Below are 22,853 nucleotides of genomic sequence, written 5' to 3' on the forward strand. Positions count from 1 at the left end.
GTGGGTGTCTTTTTTTCCCCTCTTTTTTTTTGTTTCGCCCCCACGTCGGCAAACAGGAAGCAGCCCCACACATACATCCTGTCATCATCTATGTGGACCACAACCTTCACCATGTACGCTCACAATGTGTCTTGAAGCCTTTGTTGTCATAGCTCACGCCCCATCTACCATCCTGATTCAAGGCTTTGTCAGAACCCCCCAGAAAACCCCGTTAAAGATTTATGATGGTAACATCCTGTCTGCGGTGACTCATACAGAGTAAAGTTTTTATTTCATTTTTAGTTTTAAATGTCTTAAAATCACTCTGGTGACATAATGCCTCAACTTGTGCTTCTTACCGGAAACTGACATCACCTCGAGTGAGCCAAATAAAGGCACTATTGCGCAGCTTGTAATAATTGATGACTAGAAGTTAGAATCATTTGGTACTTTTTGTATTTTTTTTAACAACTTGTGTCATCAAAATGTAGAATAAGAGTACTGACTTCAGAGCTATAAGAACAAGTATGAGCGAGTAAACATCAGCAAAAACTTTGATTAAAACATCTGCTGTTTGCTTTTCTCCCTCTCCCTCCCAATAGGGGCGGATAATCCAGGATTAATTTGATGGCTGGGGTTATAAATCTCTGAAAAACACTAATCTATGAGATTTACCCTCTCCCTGAATCCTCTCCTAATCAGCCATGTGACAGCGGCATCACTTCATTCAGGCGGAACACGTCTCTGTTCAGAAGCAGACAGAACATGGGTGTGTTTCAGGTGGATTACAGGTTATTTTTCTTAAAGGGAATGTTTTAGTCCCGCTTGCAGTTCAAAACATTTTGATCTCTCGAATTCTAATTAACCTATGTGAAAGGGTTCACTTCCTTTTAATTCCGAGAAGTCACATCGTCTCGTGCAGGGAAGCTCATTTAACCACAGAGCAAAATGTACAACCTGATGTGAAAAAACTTTTATAGTCATTAGAGAATACTTTTTATTATTACCACAGTTGTAATGCGTTATTCTCTGTATCTTCTGTCACGTTCCTCCATCTCCGTCTTAGGTTGTTGGCTTCTCTCTTCTGGGTCCTTATCAATCTAGATAAAAAAAAAACCACACAAAATACAATTAAAATAATACAACTATTGTTTGCCTTTCTGTATGCATGAATCTAAATAGTCTTAAACAATTGCTAATGTTTTACACAACTGACTTCTTCCTTGAAATTGATGGAATTAACTTGCATTCATCCAGTCTAATAAATAAATATATAATCACGCAATGGTTCACTGTCTTGCGTCATTACGTCTGTCTGCTCTGCATCACTTCTTACACCTCCAGCCTTCCTGTAGACATCACACCCCACTTTTTTTTCCCCTACGCCCACTCAGTCTTACCCCAGAGCAACTGTGAGGCCTACGCTCACGATCAGACTCAGAGCAGCAGCCATGGCAATGACTGGTACCAGCCGGGCCTCTGTGGGCTGGAGGGGTGAGTCGCTGTCTCCATACGGTAGCGAGGGCAGGGTGACAAAAGATCTGAGAGTCTGGCAAGGCAAAGGAGTGACTGTAGAGAAGAAGGGAGATTCACTGACAAATAACGGTTTAAATGAATAGTACGGTTTTATAGTCTTCAGCGTGAAATAAGTTGATTGTTCCTGAATTTAATAAAACATTTGACCTTTGTATAGAGTGTAAAAACAGATGAGGATGTGTCAAAATAAAACATGAAAAAGGCAGAAATATCCTTTTTAGAGAAACAATTTAAAAATATTTCTTTGGTGGAGTTACCCTCACATTTAACTATAAATATTGTTTCTATATTATTTTTTTTTACAGTAATGTGTCCACAAAAACATATCTTTGAAAAGAAAATGTCTTCAAACTTAATATATCGTACATTCATCGGCCACTTTATTAGGCAAACCTTGCTAGAAACCGGGTTTGACTACCATCTGTCTTCAGAACTGTTTTAATCCTTGGTGGCATAGATTCAACAAGGTACTGGAAACATTCCTCAGAGGGTTTGGTCCATAATGACGTGACAGCATCACACGTTTGCTGCCTGAACATCCATGATACCGATCTCCCGTTCCACCACATCCTAAAGGTGTGTTGAGATCTGGTGACTGTGGAGGTCTTCTGAACTCATTGTCATGTTCAAGAAACCAGTCTGATTCCAGCTTTATGACATGGTGTATTCTGCTGAAAGTAGCCATCAGATGATGAGTAGTCATCAAGGGATAGATATGGTCAGCAACAATACTCAGATAGGCTGTGGCGTTGTATCCATGGTCAATTGGTTCTAAGGGGTCCAAATTGGACCAAGAAAATATCCCACATACCATTAAACCACCACTACCTGTCTGAACCATTGGTAGAAGACATGGGCCCATGCTTTCATGTTGTTGCCACCAAATTCTGACCCATCAAATGTTGAAGACAATGTTTTTCCAATTTTCTATTGTCCAATTTTGGTGAGTCTTTGTGAATTGTGGCTCAGTTTCCTGTTCTTAGCTGAAAGGACCTCGATTGTAACCATTGGTTCATTGAGTTCCTTTCTATCCGCTGGAACCCGTCTGGTGATTCTCCTCTGACCTCTGGCACTGGCATCAACAAGGTATTTCCACCTACAGAACTGCGGCTCACTGGACATTTTCTCTTTTTCTGACCATTCTCTCTGAACTCCAGTGATGGTTGTAGGAGAAAATTCCACAAAAAAATTGTCTTTATGTAACTTTAATAATAAAATTTTAATCCAGTTCAATCCAATATGAAACATTTTGTGTATTTTTAGAGAAATACACAAACCACCAACAACCATCAAATTCACTTTGATCTCCATTGTTTCCCCATTCTGATGCTCAATAAAATCTGGAACAGTCTTCCACTCCCTGTAAGAGAATGTTCCACCTTAAAAACATTCAAAATTCGCCTTAAGCAATTCTTGAAAACAATCTATGTAATCATTGACTCTTCGGCTTTTACTGTTGCGCTGTTCTGTGGTGTCTTTCTTGTGATTTTATGCTAATTTTAACTATTTATTATTCCGCTGTCCTGTGATGTGCTTCTATTGTGATTTTATACACTTATCTTAACCTTTTACGATTATATTGTCTTGTGATGTACTTTACTGTCTTGTGCTTTCAAAGGATGTGTCTGTGTATGTGTGTAAGATTTATTGCCCTGTCCTCTCTTGATTTCTCTGTGTACCTGCCAAGGGACTACAGTTGTAAATTAGCATGGTTGCTATAATCTGGTACATTTACATTAATGATTCTGAATAGATGTCCGTTCATATAAATGGTCTCTAATGAATAAATACATAAATAAAAATAAAGTTTGAATTGCAGCAGATCATCTTGAGCATGTCTACATGCCTAAATGGACTGAATTGCTGCCATCTGATCAAGCAGTTGGACAGGTGTGTCTAATATAGTGGCCAGTTAGTATAGAATCAAGTCTTCTCATGTTATGCCTACAGCATAACATGAGAAACAAACATTGCTCCTGCTCAGAACCAGTTCAACTGGATTCATTCCTTTATGATTACTCTAAATTTGGCTTTTTGAAAAACTTCAAAAGTAGCAACGCTTTCTCCTGAATGATCAAAGTAAATAGATTATTTGTGCTAAAGGTCATCTGGTACAGATTATGTGGGGGGTCTGGGGAGGGCTGCGTGTGTTCTTGTTCTGAATGGGGTTGGCAGACATCTCTGAATGGTGGTTGTACCTGTAAGGAGGAAGGTAACTTGGTAAAAGATGGTCCTGTTTTCCTCCTGCAGGGAGCAGCGATAGGTTCCCTGTTCATCCAGTTGCAGCTGATTTAAGACCACGGAGGAGTCATGCGTCACCACCAAGGGCACAAAGTCACTTTCATTTAGCTGGTTATAGAATTTGGGAAGAGACAAGAACAGATGAGTGGGTGTGAAGGCTAAAAATACATGATGGGTGTGGTACTGTGCAGCTAAAAATGGGAAGTGATGTCATTTGGGTTTCAAGGTCATACAAACAAGGTAAAAAGTGATTTGCTTCTGCTACAATAGATCAATTTGTGACATTTATGCTTTTCTATATGAGTAATACTTTTTTGGTTCCTGGGAGTACCGGGGCCCAGGAGTAGTAGTATTCTGGTTTTCCTGAAATAAGATAATGCCATGGTTGGTAACAGCTGAACACCACCTGGCCTCCTTCTTCTGCTTGCACTGGGTTTTCTGGAAAACAGACGAGATTAAGAATCAAGTGGTCTTGCCTTTGCATTTGGATTACTCAAGTAATCTTTTTTTTCATTAAACGTGCACATGAACATGCAGCATGCTGCGGAATGCTTTTCTTCACGTGTGATATGTTCAGAAAAGCAGGTCATACTAAAACTCACCACCACAGTTGGGCTGACCGGATGGAGAGGGGCAGATGTACGTCTTGAATTTGCAGGTAAGGCAGTCAATTAATCTTCTTTTGAGAAATCCTAAAAAGCAAACACACAAGTAAACATGCACCCACATAATCTGCAGTGTTTGAACACACTAAACTGAATGAACTTACCACACTTGTTGGGGCAGAGTCCTAGGAAAGAGAAGGATGTGAAACAAACGCACCACATTGACCAACAAAAAAAAAAATATCTGCTTTATATTGAACTGAGCATGCACTGTGACTCATGTTACCATCACGGATGAACGTGTCCAAGTGTTTCTCCAAGATCCTATTGCCTTTCTCCAAGATCTGAATGGTTTTAGAAGTTATCGACCCTACAAAAACGACATGATTTGTTAATTTTTTATACTTCAGTTTGTATAGTTCATGTAAATGTTGCACTGATGTTGTTGTTTATATTTTGGAGAAAACTAATAATTACAACGCAACAAGAAGTATACATTCTTACCACTTTTATTCATGTTCCAGAAGCGATTAAATTCACTTTGGTACTCAGTTCTGACTCTGTAGAAAGTTGTGGGATCTAAGGAAATAAACATTTTAGTTGTAAAATATTATGAAACAGTAAAAATATTTAAAAATAATAATAATAAAAAAGTTCCCCCTGATCATACCAATGACACCTTTTCTCTGACGACTTGTTAGCTTGTAGTTCTCATAGGCTTGGTCGCAAATCATTGTCAGCTCTACTTGATATTTTACTGCTGGAGCCGAGAGGATGAGGTCTTCATGAAGGACCCTGATGATGCGCTCACATTGCAGACAGGTATCAGCTGCAGGGACGCAGCAGAGCAGGTAGACCAGCATCAGCAGCCTCTCTCCTCTGCTGTCTGCAGCCATGTTGACTCCTTCTGGGTTGAAAAGCTGTTTAAGTCCTAACTAATAAGATACAGAGTATTGCTACTAATACCGATAGAAAAGTTTTTAGTTTACTTTTTAGGTATTTATTAGAGATGAGCTTTACAAGTTCATAGTTCATCTTACTTGCATTACACAGTACTTAGCTACATTTAAATATATATTTATCACTGTCCTTGAACATTTTCTTACACAGCATTAAAAGTGGAGTAGATGTATCATTCCAGCATTTTACATTTTTTAATACACTAATCAGTAGAAGTTTAAACTAAAAGCAAACGTTAAAAGCTACATTTGATATACTTCAAAGTGTACTTCCATAAACTTAAAGTGTATTGCCAGTAAACTAGTAGTATAACAGAAAGTTTACTTAAAGTATACTACTAAATATACTTTTATAAACTAAAAATGGGTCACTTTAGTCCCAAGAAGCATGTTTGCTAGTAAACTGCCAGTATACTTCTTAAGTGTACTTGGTAAATTTTGGAAAATATACGTTTCTATGCTTAAGTATACTTTAAAACATATACTTATTTTTGGTAAGGGATTGTATAGTCTACATGCAAGTTAGCTTGTTGCTGTCACCCAGTGGTGGAACACATAATTTCAAAGCTCTACTTGTTCTTACCTTTGTTCACTCCTGTGATAGATTCATTTATCACAACACACACCTCATGATATGCTGGTTAAAATAAATACATAAAATAAAATAAATTAAAAAAGAGAGAAAATAATTCAGAGTTTTGAATTGATACTAGTTTACAGACTAGCAGTTGCCATTTTCAAAATAGTTTTAAATGTATACTAAAAGGAAGGCATTTGTAACCTTTTGATACTGGTGTTGTTTCCATTGACAACTTTTTCCACAGCAAAAAACAAACAATATAAAACAAAAAAACGTTTTTTAATAGATTTAGCCTTTTTATGACGAAATCAAAAAAATACAAAAATGTCATTCTTAATTTTAAAAAGAGCCTATATCTAACATTTGCTGATTTTTTTTGCAATTAGTGTGAAATATATCTTAAAATTTTGGGGAAACAACAAACTAACTACATTTCCCAGAAACCCTTGCTGGGGTAAAATGGACAAACCCGGTTCGGTCGTAAAACTTTCCGCGGCTGCGCAGTGGAAAGTCGCACTCGCAGCTGTGTGGTGCACTGTCACACAATTGACCTCAGCGACGGAAAAATAAGGTACTCAGATATTCTTTTTGTTCTCAATTAAGACATAAAATAACCCCCTGGTAATTATAATCTTTTGAGAGATCGAAAAAAAGCGTTTGTTTACGGTGAACGTGACTTGCCTGACCGTCATTACACGGTTGTGAAGGGTTTGTTGAACCCCAACCCAGTTTTCCACGGTGACAAACAGCTGGTGTCGCTGCACTAGTGCTGGAAAATGTGGTGATGTGTAAACTTTACACGTTTTACTTTCATGTGGCATGTTTGTCACAGTAATATATCACAATATCCAGCTCGTGTTCTTGTTATAAAGATGAATATGGTAGAGTTATTTTCAAATATGCACAAAAGGTGTGGCTGTGTGTTTGAACTCTGTGCTGACAAACACTGACACACACCACACCTTTCTGAATAGGTTTACTGCGGTGCTCTGCAGGGTGAAGATAAAAAATACTTCCACTCAGTTAAAAGTAATTTTTCTTCCTAGAGTATCTCATAGTGGGCAATGAAAATCTCATAGTGGGCAATGAAAAAACCCTAAAATAACTATGTTTACCTCTGAAAACAATGAACCTGTAGTGCAAAAGGTGACCCATCTTATTCTTGTGCATGAAGCAAATAGACCATAAAATAATAATAGTAATAAAAACACTAATATCAATAAATTTGTTTCCTCTCACAGGTCGGGCCTTGTCCTTTAACAGGACAACATGTTAAAGATCTGCAGGTAGACGCTGCTTCCTTCCATACTGCTGCCAGAGTATGGATTTATTCCTTTTTGTCTAGGCTCCAGCAGCAAGCGCTCTTCTCCACCTCTGCCAAAAACTCCCCAGACTCCCCTTCAAATCCTCAGAATGTATCAGATCGTTCCCGGCACTCCTGTGGAGCAGGCTTTGACCGAAGGATCCCATGGCTCGCCGTTTAAGAAAAAGCGTTCCAGTGAAAGTCGTCCGTTAGTCACATCTGGTATTCTGGGCTGTGTGCTGGTCCTAGCTGCTGTGATCGCCTGGTGCTACTACTCTATGTCTCTCCGCAAAGCACAGCTGCTGAAGAACGAGTCACTCGACCTGAGGAAAGACGGGTTCGTCATACACGACCAGGGAGGGACTGTCATCTTCACCATGACCTTCAGGTGGGTTCGCTGAGGGGGAGAAGTTGTCATTGTTGTTAACACATTTTTGTCTGATGAGAAATAAGATCAAGTACTGTATTTTTCAGACTATAAGACACTCTAGAGCAGGGACCCCCAAACTACGGCCCGCTTCCACATTTCATTCCACATTTGGCCCGGCCCCTGAACAATATCATAGACACCTGCTTTTTTTCCCCCCCAATCTGGCTTTGAGATTGACATCCAAAAATTAGGTGACAGTCTGTATCCCTTTCTTAAACCTCACTCCCACAGTAAAAAAGTACTGAAGTACCTTTCACACCCGCGGCAGCTCTCTGGCTGTAGCCAGCTAGCTTCCCGGGAGCTAGCGGAGCTCGATCGATATGCTGGCCGACAGAGAGCCGCTCGGGTCTCCTGAACTGATATTTTTCTTATTTTCATCAAGACAATAATAATAAAAAAAACTATAATTTTATTTTTGTTTTTATTTTTCCCCTCTCTGGTTAAGGCAGTGGGCAGCATCAGCGTCAAGAATTCGCGCACGGCGAAAGAGGGGCGGGCCCTGTAAATTTGTTAGTGTTAAGTGTGAACACAACACAGTCAAACTATGTAAAAAAACTGAAAAATATAGTATTCAAATCTATACTCTGAACTGTTTCCTTATAGATTAGTTAAGAAAATCTGTAAATTAATTATATTTTTTAAAATATGTGTACAGGGAAGTCTTTTGTTCGTTTTCATGTTTTTTCCAGACTCTAAATGCAAAACTTTTATTCCTCAAAACGATCAAACATGCAGGAATCTTGGTGATTTTTCTTTCCTTTTGTTCTTTTTCTAATATTCAAAGTATAACTTCCTCCTTACTTGTGTCATTGATTTAGAAACTTCCTGTGTCAGAAGTTTTGGTAACACGTCAGGTGCTCATTGACACTTGTTTATTATTAGATCAGTTCCAGCTAGATCTCAAGTTTGAAAACTTTACATAAAAACACATGGAAACAAGTAAAAATGCTAACCAACTAATTATTATGAGTTTTTTCCTTCCAGCTGCTACAGTGTAAAAATATTTATTTCAACCTTTTTATGCTTGGAGATCCTACAATTTACAAAATAGCCAAAGATTAAATTTTTTTACTGCAGTTATAAAGACCTGATATGTACTTTCAAGCAAATTACAACACTAAATAGGGCTTAGAACTGTATTAACTCCTGTAATCCAGATTAAGAATCAGCATTTGCTGCTATGAAAACAAAGGTCTTTGTTCAAGGCAACTGCACTGAAGTAACTTTAGTTTTTCAGCACAGCTGTTCCTCTTTGTGTGCTGACCCACATAAATAGACGCCTGTCTGTAATTTGCTGATGGAAAACCAGATGAGACAGACACGTGCTTGCACCCTAAGGGGAGACAGATTCAGTCATGACCCACACAGCTCTAACAGACAGAACTAGTCTGTGCTTGAGCAGAAAATTACATCCCTGATGGAGGCTGAAAGGTTCTTTGTTGTAAATGAGTTTCCATTGTTAGAAAGGCTGAATAATTGACTCTGGCTTCAGCTCAGTGGCCTTGAGGTGGAGTGTCTGCCCTCAGAATGGAAAGTCGTGACTTCAAATCCTCGGTTGATTCATATCAAAAGCCTCGTTTCCACTGAGTGGTCTGGTATTTTGAACGTTTCGATTGTAAAATGAACCCATTTATAACTAGGGGTGTGCCAAAATATCAATATTATGTTATATCACGAGTCCTGTGATTGATTCTCGATGGGTTCTCACCAAGTATCGATCTTTTGTTTTCGTTTGAAGAGGCTGTAAAACATTATATTGTCATCCTTTAGTGAGACGTTCCTTTGGAGGTAAATGGTAAAATGGTAAATGACGTATACTTGTATAGCGCTTTCTACCCTCCTTCGAGGGCCCAAAGCGCTTCACAGTCACAGACCCATTCACCCATTCACACACACATTCACACACTGGTGGTGGCTCCGCTGCCGAACACTGGCGCCAACCTCCCACCAGAGGCAATTCGGGGTTCAGTGTCTTGCCCAAGGACACTTTGACACATGGGCGGGCAAGGTGGGAGTCGAACCCGCTCACTTCTGATCAGGAGTCGACCGCCCTACCACTGCACCATGACCAAAAACCATAACATAACTGACAAAAAACAATCCTCACAGTATTGCAGTTCGCTTCTCACAGTCTTCTTTCAAACTACATTAAATGCTTTGTGTAAACTAAGTACCAAGTCCTAAGTGGAGCTGCTGGATGACCTCATTGTTGTAGCAGTTAATAGCTTCTCTTTTGTTATAGTTGCACTATGAAGCAGAGCTACACAATCAGTCTGCTTTCCTCTGACGGTCCATCTTTAAGTGAAATGCTCACCTGAATTGCCTGGACCATGCTAAACCAGACTGTACCGTATTGTACCGCTCAGTGGAAACGAGGCCCAAAGGGTTCCGGTCAAATGCAGAGAACGAATTTCACACACCTACACGTATGACAGCAAATAGTACTTCAACTTCCTGTGGGTTGAGCTTGGTCCTCACTTTCCACTCTTTCTTCCAGGTCTGACAGTCTGGATCTGGACTCCTGCTCGAAGGAGGGAAACGTTCTCAGCTGCACTCGCTCATACTCCGGAAAGCTGAACTTCTTTATCCAGACGGTGCGATCAAAAGACACCGTGATGTGTTACCGGGTTCGCTGGGAGGAGCTGCAAAATAATCACTCAATTGAACATGCCATGGCGTACAATGGTTCCCATTGGTACGGAGGGGCAGAGACGGCCGAGCAGCACTGGCCCATCAAGATCCAAGGGGAACAGGACCCGCAGCCCTTCGTCACCAGTGACGTCTACTCCAACAGAAAAGCTTTTGGGGGAATCCTTGAGCGGTACTGGCTGTCGTCGAACGCAACCGCCATCAAGATCAACGATTCAGTACCGTTTCATTTGGGTTGGTCAGAGAAGGACAGAACACTCAGGTTTGAGGCGCGGTACCAGAACTCCCCCTTCAGACCAGCAGCAGGACAGAGGGTCTTTCCTGAGCTCAGCTACAGAGTTTGTGTGGGGGCCAACGTTGCCTCCATCCACAAATACATGGTGAGTGTCGTCATGGATCTTTAGCAACACCTATGATGGTGGTGGAACTTCCCAAGCTAACTGGTGTCTCTCTCTTTTTTTAAGTTTAGTAAATGAAACAGCAGTAAAACACACATATTCAAACTGTCATGGAAAATCATTTTCCAGATCCTCCTTTTTTTTAATACTCGTACATATTTAGCCATTTGGCACACTTTTTAATTAGCTGAAGTGTTCGGAGGTTAAGGTTTGAAAACGAGCCTTAATGCTGATTAAACATCAGAGCACTTTGAGGTATCAGCTGACTGAAACCAAGGAGGAAAGATTCTTCAGTTTAAAAAAATACAAGAAAAAAATATAAGGGGAGACTTGCAGTAGATTTATATGATGAGAAACTCTAGTTAGCCTAAAAGGAAGCGTGAGAAGAGTTACGTCTGCAAACTCAATCCAACAGATTAATTTAAGCTTGTTAAAAATTTGTGAATCATGAATAATTGTAAACAGGAAGGTTTGACATTTCAAAAAACAGGTTAAATGTGTTCTTCTGTTTTCTGTTGTTACACTGAACTGAGTTCATGAAGGTCATGGGTTTCAGGGAAACTAGAAGCAGCTGTGATGCAGAATCAGAATCATACTTACAGCAACAGCGCAGATTGTTTCAATGCAGTTTTAAATGGTAAAGATTTGAGAGATTTAGATTATTGTATTGACTGCCCATTCGGGTGGGTTTGGGCTGTGTGTGGGCAAAAAAATGACAAACCTGTACGAAATATACAGATCGTAGAGGAATTAGTCAGTCTGTTGAGGGAAAATGTTTGTACACATTTTTTCTACGGGCATGCTACAGACCACACGGTGTAGGGAACACTTACACAACATGTAAAATTACAGGTGAAGTAGGTGAGGTACTGATTTTTCATTCAAAAAATCGTGCAAGTGAGCCTTAAGTATGCATTTCTTGCACGCTCTTTGCCTGACTGTTAGAAAGGAGGAAATTAGACAATAAATGTGTAGTTCTACAATCCTGCAGGCATCCTATAGGCACTTGTGCATCTTGTGCACACTCGTGCATGTAACATTCTCATGGAGTCAATATGGGGACCAGTCATCGCACCTTAGTAACGACTAGAGTGTGAAGTAAGGGCTCTGTTCCATCATCCAAATGTCATAAGACGATGCAACTTACATTTTCCTTATGGATACTTCACGAAACACCACATACACGACAGTCGACGTATCTTGATGTTGCCGTTTAATCCTCAAAGGAACTGCAAGACACACTTCCCTTTAAGATGCAGCCGCTGATGTCTATCACTTTCTAAGAGAACATGTATGGTTCTATCCCTGTACAGTAGCATGTGACTAAGGCTAAAGCGCATTTTCATTTGCCATATTTAAGTGCTTGATTTTTATCATTTTTAGCTTTCTCTTTTGTTCCTTAGGTTCTCATGTTTACATTTAGAAGCTTTTGTTAGGTTTTAAACGTACATATTTATTAAAGAATTAGTTCTTGTCAGAAACTTGTCCCCCTGCATTTGAGTCCATCATCCCCATTCCTGATATTTATGCACATTATATTGCATTACTTATGTTTGCAGGTTAAAATAAACAAGTCTCCGGCTGTACGATGTGAGAAAAACTTGCGATATAATTTTGCGATGATGATATGACTTGACATGATAGCAAAACTAAAAACAACTAAATAATGAATTTTAATGAATGAAAGTCACCATAACATCAAATTCCAAATGACCTAAGAATTTAACATAAAAGGGCTCCATTGATTGGTCAACGACCTGATGATGGTTAATCCAATTGGTCAAATGTGTAACGGGATTTATTTTATTTTTGAAATACTTCAAGCTGCTATGATTTTGTTTCAACGTCTGTGTAAAGATTTAAGGTAACCATTCATTGCAGTTTTTATGCCGTCTCTTGTGATACGCGTATCACACAGGCTGATATTGCAACAATGGTAAATTTATGATTTCTTGTGCGGCCTGATAACAAGCAAACCCCATCTTCTATATCTGGACCGACTCAGCTTCTGAGTTGTTTTTTTACCCACATTCTGAGCGATCCCTTAAACGTAATTCTACTCAAAGAGGTTGTAGTGTTTCTCACTGGGTTCTGTTTTTGTGTCACACAGGTTCGGCGGTACTTCCCTAAGCCCATCAAAGTCCCTTCTTCTGAGGTTTTTGCAAAGCCAGTGTGGTCCACATGGGCTCTCTACAAGACGGCTGTGAGTCAGGAGAAGCTGCTTCGCTATGCTAGTGACATCACCACGCACGGCTTCAACTGCTCCCATCTGGAGCTGGACGACCGCTACACCTCAGACTACGGGGAGTTTGACTTTGACCCGCAGAAGTTCCCAAATGCCAGCGACATGTTCGAGAAACTCAGAAAGAAGAAGTTTAAAGTGACGCTGTGGACGCATCCGTTCATCAACTACGACTCCATCAATTTTGGCGTGGCGGTGGAGAAAGGCCTGTTTGTTCGGGAGCCCAGTGGCGAGCTGCCCGCTCTGGTTCGCTGGTGGAACGGAGTGGGAGGCATCTTGGACTTCACCAACCCAGAAGCCAGAGAGTGGTTTTCCTCACACCTGAGCACGCTGAAAGATCGCTACCAAGTGGCTTCCTTTAAGTTTGATGCCGGAGAGACGAGCTACCTCCCGCCACATTTTAGCACCCTGATGCCGCTGTCCGACCCCTCCTCCTTCACCCGGCACTATGCCGAGATGGCGCTGCCGTTCAGCGACCGGGCTGAGCTGCGGGTGGGGTACCAGACTCAAAACGTCTCTTGCTTCTACAGGATCATTGACAGGGACTCAGTGTGGGGTTATGAGCTCGGGCTCAAGTCCATCATCCCCACCGTTCTTACCATCAGTATTCTGGGCTACCAGTTTGTCTTACCTGATATGATAGGTGGGAATGCATATCCCAACCGCACTGCAGGTAGGGCGAGCTAAAACGTACTCAGAAAATGTGTGCTTTTTAAGATACATGTTAATCTGATGTCTGTTTTCCAACATATCTGCATTACTTTAGAGGGAAAAGATGCTCTCCCAGACAAAGAGCTTTACATCAGGTGGTTGGAGCTGTCGGCTTTTTTACCCGTCATGCAGTTCTCTATTCCTCCGTGGGCCTACGACAAAGAGGTGGGTTCTGTAAATGTTATCTCTGTTTTACAGATAGAAGTTTGGAAAAGAAAAAAAATATAAAGAAAATACCTCTTGGATGATTTTATTGTTTTATATTACCTTTGTAAACATTTTTGAAATTTCCAAATCTGAAATGGAGCCACTTCTGCGGTTTGCCAACCTCCTTAAAGACCCACTCTGATGAAAATTGTGTTTTTATTGTTTTAAAATGGCATTTTTCTGATGATGGAACCAGTTTCAGTTAAGGTTAGAGTAAAGTAAGGGTTAGGGTTACGAATCTTCTAGTATAGATACGCAAATTCAGCTTCCGGTTAGAGTTGCGACATTTCCACTTTCGACTAATGATGAGTTTAATGTTGTGTTTGGGCGCCATCTTGCCTGCAACCTGGTCCTTCTCTTAAAAATAGATCCAAAGATGATCGGAGTGGGTCATTCAAATATAAAATCTTTACACAGGACGTCTGTTGTCTTTACACAGGACGTCTGTTGTCTTCTCAACTTGTTTCCTCACAATCAATAACATGTTCATGTTCCATTAATGTCTTCATTTTCCGGCTTCTGGTTCAAAACTGTACAACTGGATATCTCCTATATTGCTCACTATTTTTGTTGCGCCGCTAATATTAGGTTGGGATTGTAAGCTAGCGGTAGAAAGTGTAAACCTAGGGATGATGGGAATGTGCAGTGGCTTACTCCATGCCAACAGTCCCTCCCACAACTCAGAGGAAAATTTCTAATAAACTCCTTCTGCACTGCAGAAACTATTTTGTAGAAAATGACACAGGTGTTTTTTAATATATTTATTTTGGGTAAAAAAAAAAACCAACATAATCTTAAGTTTGACCAGTGGAAACACTTTTACAATAGATCAAAAGATGATCGGCGTGGGGCTTCAAATCTTTAACTTTAAATGTAACTTACTTCTTTCACAAACATTTTTTTTTACAGAAGTGATTTGAATAAAAATTTTTGTGTGAATGACAGAAAAATTTGAAGAACTTTTAAGCTTTAAAGAAAGTCTTGCTATTGAGGATGAACAGATATCGTGCATTTGTTACCATTTCCACCAGGGGGCAGTAAAGACAAACATTTAATATTTACTCCCGTGTTAGATGGAGTTTTCATAACAGAAATGCATGACTTTCATTACCTGCTGATTTTAGTGATAGTTGATGTGAATGTGCTAACTCAGCATGTGTCTTCCTTCATCTGCAGGTGGTGGAAATCGCCCGGAAGTTCACGGAACTTCATGAAACTCTGGTGACCCCGAGGGTCATAGAACTCGCAGATGAAGTCCTTAAAACCGGAGACCCAATCGTACGGCCGCTGTGGTGGATCGCTAACGATGACGAGGCGGCCTATAAGATCGACTCTCAGTTCCTGATCGGCGATGACCTGATGGTGGCTCCTGTGTTGGAACCAGGAAAACAAGAGAGGGACATCTATCTCCCTGCAGGACAATGGAGAAGCTACAAGGGGGAACATTTTGACAAAACTCCTCTGTACCTCACCGATTACTCCGTGGACCTGGATGAAATCGCTTACTTCACATGGGTCCCTTCTGTCGAGACCTAATTGCTTTTACATCCGTACAATAATCCTCATCCTCGTGTGCCTTTCAGAGCCAAAAGGAAAACCGATCCCTGATTGTATCACCACGGCTATCTTCCTTCTAAGGAGGCACCTTAATTCTGTAGTTTTAGGTGTTCTGTGAGCAGGAAGTAATTATTCTGCCAGTGTCGGTGGATTACATGTCTGTGCCATAACGTTAATCCTATAATCTGATGGGGTTAGGGACTCTCCAGTAATAAATATGCACAGATTCTGCCCCGAACATCAGCATCATTCTGTCTGCTGCTTCTCCATTTTCTGCACTGAGCTGACAAACCCATGGAAGGAATGTAACAGTCGGCTGCACTTTACTAATGCTAGAATTTTCGTGTAATCAAAACAATAATGCACGGATGTTTGGACATCACCTGCTGTGCCATCTTACTGTCAGTGCCAAAGTAAACTGTCTGTCATCTGCTGAAGATAAAATGCATTGCTCAGGGCAGAAACAGAAATATTTAAATTATTTTTGATGCACAAGTAAATATGTATATAACCGCTATAGTTTAATTCTGTGACACCATGAACCAGTGTTCCCTCCACTGCTGAGTTGTATTGAATGAACACAGAAGTGTGCATTTAATGAGTTTAAACTTCCCTTCCTGTTATGATTTACAGAACGCATGAGTTTGAATGTTCCTGCACTGTGACTGCTGACATGAGAATAAAGCAGAATGAAGCACAAGGCTGGTTATCGTTTGATAAAATGACTGTTTTTAACATATTTGTAAATAAAACGGAGCATCTCTGAACCCTATTCTGAATGTAGATCGATAAATGCTTTCATTTGCAGCTAAAGCCGCTTGCCAGATCAGCGTTTCCATAAAACAAGAAATTCTCCTTTTTTTATGAAAACTTTTCTGGTTTCTTGTCATAAAAGTTTTGCAAAAATATTTTTAAAATAAACGCAAATAAATATAAGTAAGGCTACAAAAGTAATATAAGATATAATATTTTAAAAGTATTTGTGAGGTTAAACTTAGAGAGAATTTTTCAATTAATTGGTGAATTCTTGACTTCGTCCATAAATAAAAGTCTTTCTAATTGTCTTATTTATGCAGTTCAAGCATCACAGTAATTAACACATTTTTAACAGTTTGCATAGATGCACAAACATACTTTGACCATTTGTTTGTTGGTTTTATTGTTGTGATTTATTTAATTGCAACAGAAAAAAAGATGCACAAGAAAAATAGCAGCAGGAAGAGACAGAATTTGTCTTTTATAATATAACAAAGAGTGAATATTTCATTCTCCTGATTTATTCCCCTTTTTTGTAAATGTTACTTGAACAATGAACAATAGGTGATGCGTTACGGGAACTCTGCATGCGTCACTCTAGCTACACCTTGTTTATTCAAATATGGAACCGTGTTGATTTCTTGATTGTAAAGGTAAATTAAAGCACAACTTAAACATTACAAGTCACGCTTTTCAAAATGAGTTTAAAAATAAAGAAACATTAGTCAAACTTTTTTTTTTTTTAGATAATATTAGAATAATAAAGCATCAATTGTGTCCAAAGTGCAAGCTTTTTCTTTTCTGTAGTCATTTTTGCTTCAATAATGAATATATTTAATATTTTCTTTGCATATTTTGGAAATTTAATGCTGTAAAATTAAGACTTAATTGTGGACATTGTAATTTAAAAGCATCTGCTGCACCTATCAGAAAAGATGGTAAATGACGTAAACGTGTGTAGTGCTTTACTACCTTTTTAGAAGGCCCAGAATGCTTTACAGTCACAGTTCCATTCACACACACACATACATTCATAAATGAATGACGGCTATGCTGCCAAACACTGGCGCCAACCTATGGCTACCTGGAGCCATGTGGGGTTCAGTGCCTTGCCCAAAGACACTTCAGCTCATTTGCAAGCAGGGCGAGAACTTCTGATCAAAGGCAGAATCTCCTCCATGATTTACATGGAGCTCAAATGAAGGTTTGGCTACTAAGTGGGATGAAAAACAGGCTGTTCTCAGTTGTGGACAAAGAAACAATATCAGAGCTCCACAAAGCTGCATTTTTACTAAAAACAGAAGTTGGAAAGTTAGAATTGGTTGTTATTTTTTATTCTCTGCAGTTTTTGTCCTTTTTCTGCTTGTACAAATTCTAAATACAGCTCACAGTCTAATTTTCAGAACACATCTTGACTGGTTCTAACATCCAAGTTGGATAAAAGCCGGCCTTTCTGAGGACTCGTAGTGCCAGATTAGTCGTCTCACTCAAAGATCCTATCAGATTGAAAATCGTGTTTTAAACATGTTCTAGTGGCATCTTTTTAATCATGGAGGACACATAAAGTAAAATTAAGCTTAAATTGCATTTCTGAGTATTTCTTTATTCAAATCGCTGTGAATAAGTGTGTTTGTGTGACATAGAAGCTACTACTACAAGCTACACAAACTCCCTGCTCTGCTCTAATCCGATGCATCCACTTGTAGATCACTAAATCCATGTACGCCTCTGTTTTCCTCATCTGAGCTGGGATCTGGATCAGAACTGTATGGCTGGATATCTCTGATGTTGATCGCCATTTTTGTGGCACGGGTAATGTTAGGTTGAGGTCGTGAGAGACTGTAAGCTAACAGGAAATTGTTAAAAAGGTGGATGATGGGAACGGGGTGTTTACTCTTTGCCAACAGTTCTGGCTACAACTCGGAGGTGAATTTCTAATTAACTACTGCTGCTCTGCAGAAATTATGTCCTAGAAAATTAAACAAATTTTTCAGTTTTGGCTTAAAATGGCTTAATAATTAAACAATCACTGGGAACGGTTTTACAATAAATCAAACGATGATCAAAGTGGGACTTTTTAACAGAAACCTAAACATTCAATAAATAAAAACAAGTAACAAGAGGGACTAAACAAACATGGTGTACCCCAGGGCTCTGTTTAGGCCCTCTTTTATTTTCACTTTACCTGCTGCTTCTGGGGCAGATAATTATGTCTAAATCTGGAAACAAAACAGAGGTTGCTGTGTCTGGAAAAACTGTCAATCTGTCTGTTGGAATCTTAGACAGACATTTTCAATTTGACAAACATGTCAGTGCAGTAGTCCAGTACATCTATTCCTGATCAAGCTCTGAAATAGTGATCCATGTCTTTGTCTTTTCCATACTGCACTATTGTAACTCTGACCAGTCTCTGCTCCGTCGTCTCCAGCTGGTCCAAAATTCAGCTTTTAACGTCCGTCTTTTAACAGGGACCAGACAGAGAGAGCATTTTACTGTCTACCTGTGTCTTTTAGAACTGTTCTTAAAGTTAAAGTTAAAGTCCCACTATTTGTCACGCACCTAGGTGTGTGAAATTTGTTCTCCGCATTTGACCCATCCCCTGGGGGAGCGGTGAGCTGCAGACACAGCCGCGCTCGGGAACCATTTGGTGGTTTAACCCCCCAGTCCAACTCCTTAGTGCTGAGTGCCAAGCAGAGAGGCACTGGGTCCCATTTTTAGAGTCTTTGGTATGACTCGGCCGGGATTTGAACCCACGACCTTCCAATCTCAGGGCGGACACTCTACCACAAGGCCACTGAGCTGGTCCACAAGGCCACTGAGCTGGATCTTACCAGAGATCTTACCTCTGGTCTTTAAATGTGTGAATGGTCTGGCACCACTTTATACTTCTCAACTTTTGCATTTTTATCATCCTTGTTGAGTTCTGAAGATCAGAATCTCCAAGTGGTTCCAAAAATTCTGCTTGTGACCAGGAGTGACAGAACTTTTCAGCTGCAGCTCCGAAATTTTGGAATATTCTCTCCCTTTCTGCGATGTCTGCCAGATCCCTCAATGATTTTAAATCAATTAAAAAATCATCTTTTTACTTTAAGCAGATTTATTGGATCCTCGTGTTTCCTTTCATTGTGATTGTTTATTTTATTGTTTAGTGTTTTTATCTATATTTGACTTACTTGTTCAGAACTTTGCTACACACTTTAATAAGTTCTACATAAATAAAACTGATTGAAAGCAGATGACAACACACAGATGACTAGAAGGAAAAACTGAAAACCAGATACTAAACGTTAATCTATTAACTAAAATAAAGAGAGCTAAAACAAATTTCTGTTCTCAAGTTTTCCCTGTTAGTCACACTAGGTTGTCAATCATCCACAGCTGTCTTTGATTTCTGTTAATCATCCTTGGTGTTTGTAAGTAGCCTCTCAGGTTTTCACATCTACGTTGCTATCTTTTATTGCTTTCTCATTTCCTGGTTTATGTTCAGATTTATTTTAAAAAGTTTATGTTTCTGTCAAGTCTCCTGCATTTTGGGTTCCACACCAACAGTTCCTGACAGGGATGGAATAAACATAAAGGCCCACTCCAATAAACTCTATTGAGAACATTAAGCTCAAATTTCATTTCTGAGTATTTCTTTATTGAAATTGATGTGAATCAGAAATGGATAAAAAAAGAGCTTATTTGTTATGTAAAAAAATCACTGGGTGGGTTCCCTGTTAAACTCCATGATGCATTGACTTAAAGACCACTAGATCCAAATACATCTTTGTTGTTTGATTGATTGGTTTATTTCAAGCATAGATTGAAAAATAAAGGACAAAACAAAATTATTTCAAACTCATTACAGAAACAATGAAATGCATTGGTTAGAAAATGGAAAACAACCAAAAATAAAACACACTTATCTCACATTTGGTCCATTCATTTTTTGTGATAATTAATCAAACTCTACTGACTTTAGCTGATTGCTTGAAAAACAATGGGAAGAAGCGTTGTACATTTTCTTGATTTCTTATTTTTATTTCACTTTTTAACATTTTATTTAGATTTCTGGAAATTACTATTGTTTCCTGAATTGTTCACATTTTGGTTTCTGGAATTGTTTGTCCTTTAATTTAAAATTGTTATGGACAATCTTGAAAAAACACCATGAGGTTTGTGGATCAAATACTACAAATTTTATTCAGAATAAAAGGCGTCCAACTAGTGGTATATTAGTGTGTTTTGTGCCAGTTGATGCCTGGAACCCTGAAGATAATTAAATGGAAATTATAGACAAAATGTTAATTAAAAAAAGGTTAATTATTTTGTTTTTCCCCATCATCCCATCAATATTGTGGAAATCAAGTTGTGACTGTTGTATCCAAGCTTTAAGTAGCAACTAACGGGTGAGGTTTCTAAGGTCAGAGGATTAAGAAAAAATACTCTTGGTAGGTCACCACCATTTGCTTGAGGATCACAGCCATAATTTCCATTTTCTTTGCATGAAACCCATTTGTTTAAAAGGGAAATTTCTACTCTCTGTGTACAAATAAGCCCTAAGAGTCACAAAGGGATCTGTTGCTTGCTCAATAAGACAGTGCAGTCTGAAATCTTCAACATTGTAGGAGGCTGGTCATCATTTTATGCCATTTTCACAAGCGTACAAATCACACTTGTTGAATTGTTCTTCTCTGTCCTAGAGGGATGAGAGATGTCTTCAGCTATGATAAGATTTGAAGTCCTCACTATAAGTAGAAGTAAACTGTCTCCTTCAGCACATGTTATTAGTCTAATTATCATATCCCACAAAGGCCTTGAAGATATTTATTGGGGGAAAGGGTGGATTAAAAAGAAGAGTCAGGGAAAAATGTATTAGAGGATTCTGATGTAAGAGCTAGAATAGGAATTATCCTGTAACTATGAAAAGTATTCTCACAGTATTAAAGATGTGTTGTTACTTTTATTTTGTCCTTGAAACCAAAGGATGAGGGATAAAGTCATAAGTTAAAATGAGTAAAAATGAAGTAGGTAAGCAAACATTTGAGGGTAATTTCGATTCAGCATTTTTAAAATAAAAAATGTTTAAAACCAGATTCACGTATACATTAAGGGTAATTATGAGAGGCCGTAAGAGACGTAATTCATACTTGCTTTCATGCACACTATCAAACTCTTTCACACACACCATCAAACTCTTTCACGCACACTATCAAACTCTTTCATTCACACCATCAAACTCCTTCATTCACACTATCAAACTCCTTCATTCACACTATCAAACTCTTTCACGCACACTATCAAACTCTTTCATTCACACTATCAAACTCTTTCATTCACACTATCAAACTCTTTCACGCACACTATCAAACTCTTTCATTCACACTATCAAACTCCTTCATTCACACTATTAAACTCTTTCACGCACACCATCAAACTCCTTCATTCACACTATCAAACTCCTTCATTCACACTATCAAACTCTTTCACGCACACTATCAAACTCTTTCATTCACACCATCAAACTCTTTCATTCACACCATCAAACTCTTTCATTCACACTATCAAACTCTTTCACACACACCATCAAACTCTTTCATTCACACCATCAAACTCTTTCATTCACACCATCAAACTCTTTCATTCACACTATCAAACTCTTTCATTCACACTATCAAACTCTTTCACGCACACTATCAAACTCTTTCATGTACACTATCAAACTCCTTCATTCACACTATCAAACTCTTTCACGCACACCATCAAACTCTTTCACGTACACTATCAAACTCTTTCACACACACCATCAAACTCTTTCATTCACACCATCAAACTCCTTCATTCACACTATCAAACTCTTTCACGCACACCATCAAACTCTTTCATTCACACCATCAAACTCCTTCATTCACACTATCAAACTCTTTCATGCGCACTATCAAACTCCTTCAGGGACCCGTGCACGGATCCTGTGTGTGGACTTTAGCTCCGCCTTTAATACCATCGTCCCTGAGCTCCTCCATCTCAAACTAACCCAGCTCACTGTGCCTCCCTCCACCTGTCAGTGGATCACCAGCTTCCTGACTGACAGGAGGCAGCAGGTGAAGCTGGGTCACATCACATCCAGCACCCGGACTCCAAACACTGGCGCCCCCCCAGGGGTGTGTTCTTTCCCCACTGCTCTTCTCGCTCTACACCAATGACTGTACCTCAGGAGCCCCCTCAGTGAAGCTTCTGAAGTTTGCGGACGACACCACAGTCATCGTACTCATCTGGGATGGTGATGAGTCCCCATACAGAGGAGAAGTGGAGCGGCTGGCTGTCTGGTGCAGTCAGAACCATCTAGAGCTGAACCCAGAAAAGACTGTGCAGATGACAGTGGACTTCAGGAAGAACCCTAAACTCATAATTCTTAGCAGATCGGTCCTCCCAACAAACTCCTACAGGTTCCTAGGGTCCACTGTTGAAAAGGCTCTTAATGTGAAGAAGCTCTTAATTTGAAAGTGTTTGGACGTTTTCTTATCCTGAGGGAGGGGTTTTAGCACTCCATGTGGCAGAATCAGTTAGCTGTAAAGGAAGCACAGGTTTTCTCAGTGTTTTCTACGGTGTCCTTGATATAGCGAGGGAACACTATTTGAAAACAAATAAAATGTTCTAAAATAATAATAATAAAAGCTGCTAAGCACAGAACTTGTCCTTGACACGTGACGTTTCAAGG

General features: G+C 39.5%; 2 protein-coding genes across 4 annotated transcripts; one reads left to right on the forward strand and one right to left on the reverse strand.

The window, feature by feature from the left end:
* Window positions 1–412: 412 nt before the first annotated feature.
* Window positions 413–6,142, reverse strand: LOC112148958 (izumo sperm-egg fusion protein 1). 3 transcript variants are annotated; one of them, XM_024276401.2, is made up of 11 exons: window positions 5,904–6,128; window positions 5,032–5,265; window positions 4,866–4,940; window positions 4,648–4,731; window positions 4,526–4,546; window positions 4,359–4,448; window positions 4,067–4,194; window positions 3,714–3,864; window positions 1,380–1,548; window positions 987–1,079; window positions 413–723 (listed from the first exon to the last, which is right to left on the reverse strand). In XM_024276401.2, coding segments are annotated over exons 2-11 (1,038 nt in total). In that variant the 5' UTR covers window positions 5,258–5,265; window positions 5,904–6,128; the 3' UTR covers window positions 413–722. The 3 variants fall into 3 exon arrangements, with proteins under 3 accessions (XP_024132169.1, XP_024132168.1, XP_024132170.1); XM_024276400.2 differs by having other exon boundaries at window positions 5,032–5,268; window positions 5,904–6,127; XM_024276402.2 differs by lacking the exons at window positions 413–723; window positions 987–1,079; window positions 1,380–1,548 and adding an exon at window positions 2,725–2,875 and having other exon boundaries at window positions 5,032–5,268; window positions 5,904–6,142.
* A 159-nt stretch (window positions 6,143–6,301) lies between these two features.
* LOC112148817 (myogenesis-regulating glycosidase) lies at window positions 6,302–16,097 on the forward strand. The gene is made up of 6 exons (XM_024276180.2): window positions 6,302–6,471; window positions 7,142–7,591; window positions 10,131–10,662; window positions 12,791–13,595; window positions 13,689–13,798; window positions 15,017–16,097. Exons 2-6 carry the CDS (start codon window positions 7,314–7,316, stop codon window positions 15,374–15,376), a joined length of 2,085 nt encoding a protein of 694 aa, XP_024131948.1. The 5' UTR covers window positions 6,302–6,471; window positions 7,142–7,313; the 3' UTR covers window positions 15,377–16,097.
* The last annotated feature ends 6,756 nt before the right edge of the window (window positions 16,098–22,853 follow it).

This window comes from Oryzias melastigma, linkage group LG9 (genome assembly GCF_002922805.2).
Source record: "Oryzias melastigma strain HK-1 linkage group LG9, ASM292280v2, whole genome shotgun sequence".
NCBI classification, from domain to species: domain Eukaryota; kingdom Metazoa; phylum Chordata; class Actinopteri; order Beloniformes; family Adrianichthyidae; genus Oryzias; species Oryzias melastigma.

Coding starts and splice junctions, on each gene's coding strand:
- LOC112148958 (XM_024276401.2), bottom strand. CDS start 5,257: ATGGCTGCAGACAGCAGAGGAGAGAGGCTGCTGATGCTGGTCTACCTG. Junction 4,547..4,647: donor GGACACGTTCATCCGTGATG/GTAACATGAGTC, acceptor TCTCTTTCCTAG/GACTCTGCCCCAACAAGTGT. Junction 4,449..4,525: donor ACTCTGCCCCAACAAGTGTG/GTAAGTTCATTC, acceptor TTTGCTTTTTAG/GATTTCTCAAAAGAAGATTA.
- LOC112148817 (XM_024276180.2), top strand. CDS start 7,314: ATGTATCAGATCGTTCCCGGCACTCCTGTGGAGCAGGCTTTGACCGAA. Junction 10,663..12,790: donor CCTCCATCCACAAATACATG/GTGAGTGTCGTC, acceptor TGTGTCACACAG/GTTCGGCGGTACTTCCCTAA. Junction 13,596..13,688: donor ATATCCCAACCGCACTGCAG/GTAGGGCGAGCT, acceptor GCATTACTTTAG/AGGGAAAAGATGCTCTCCCA.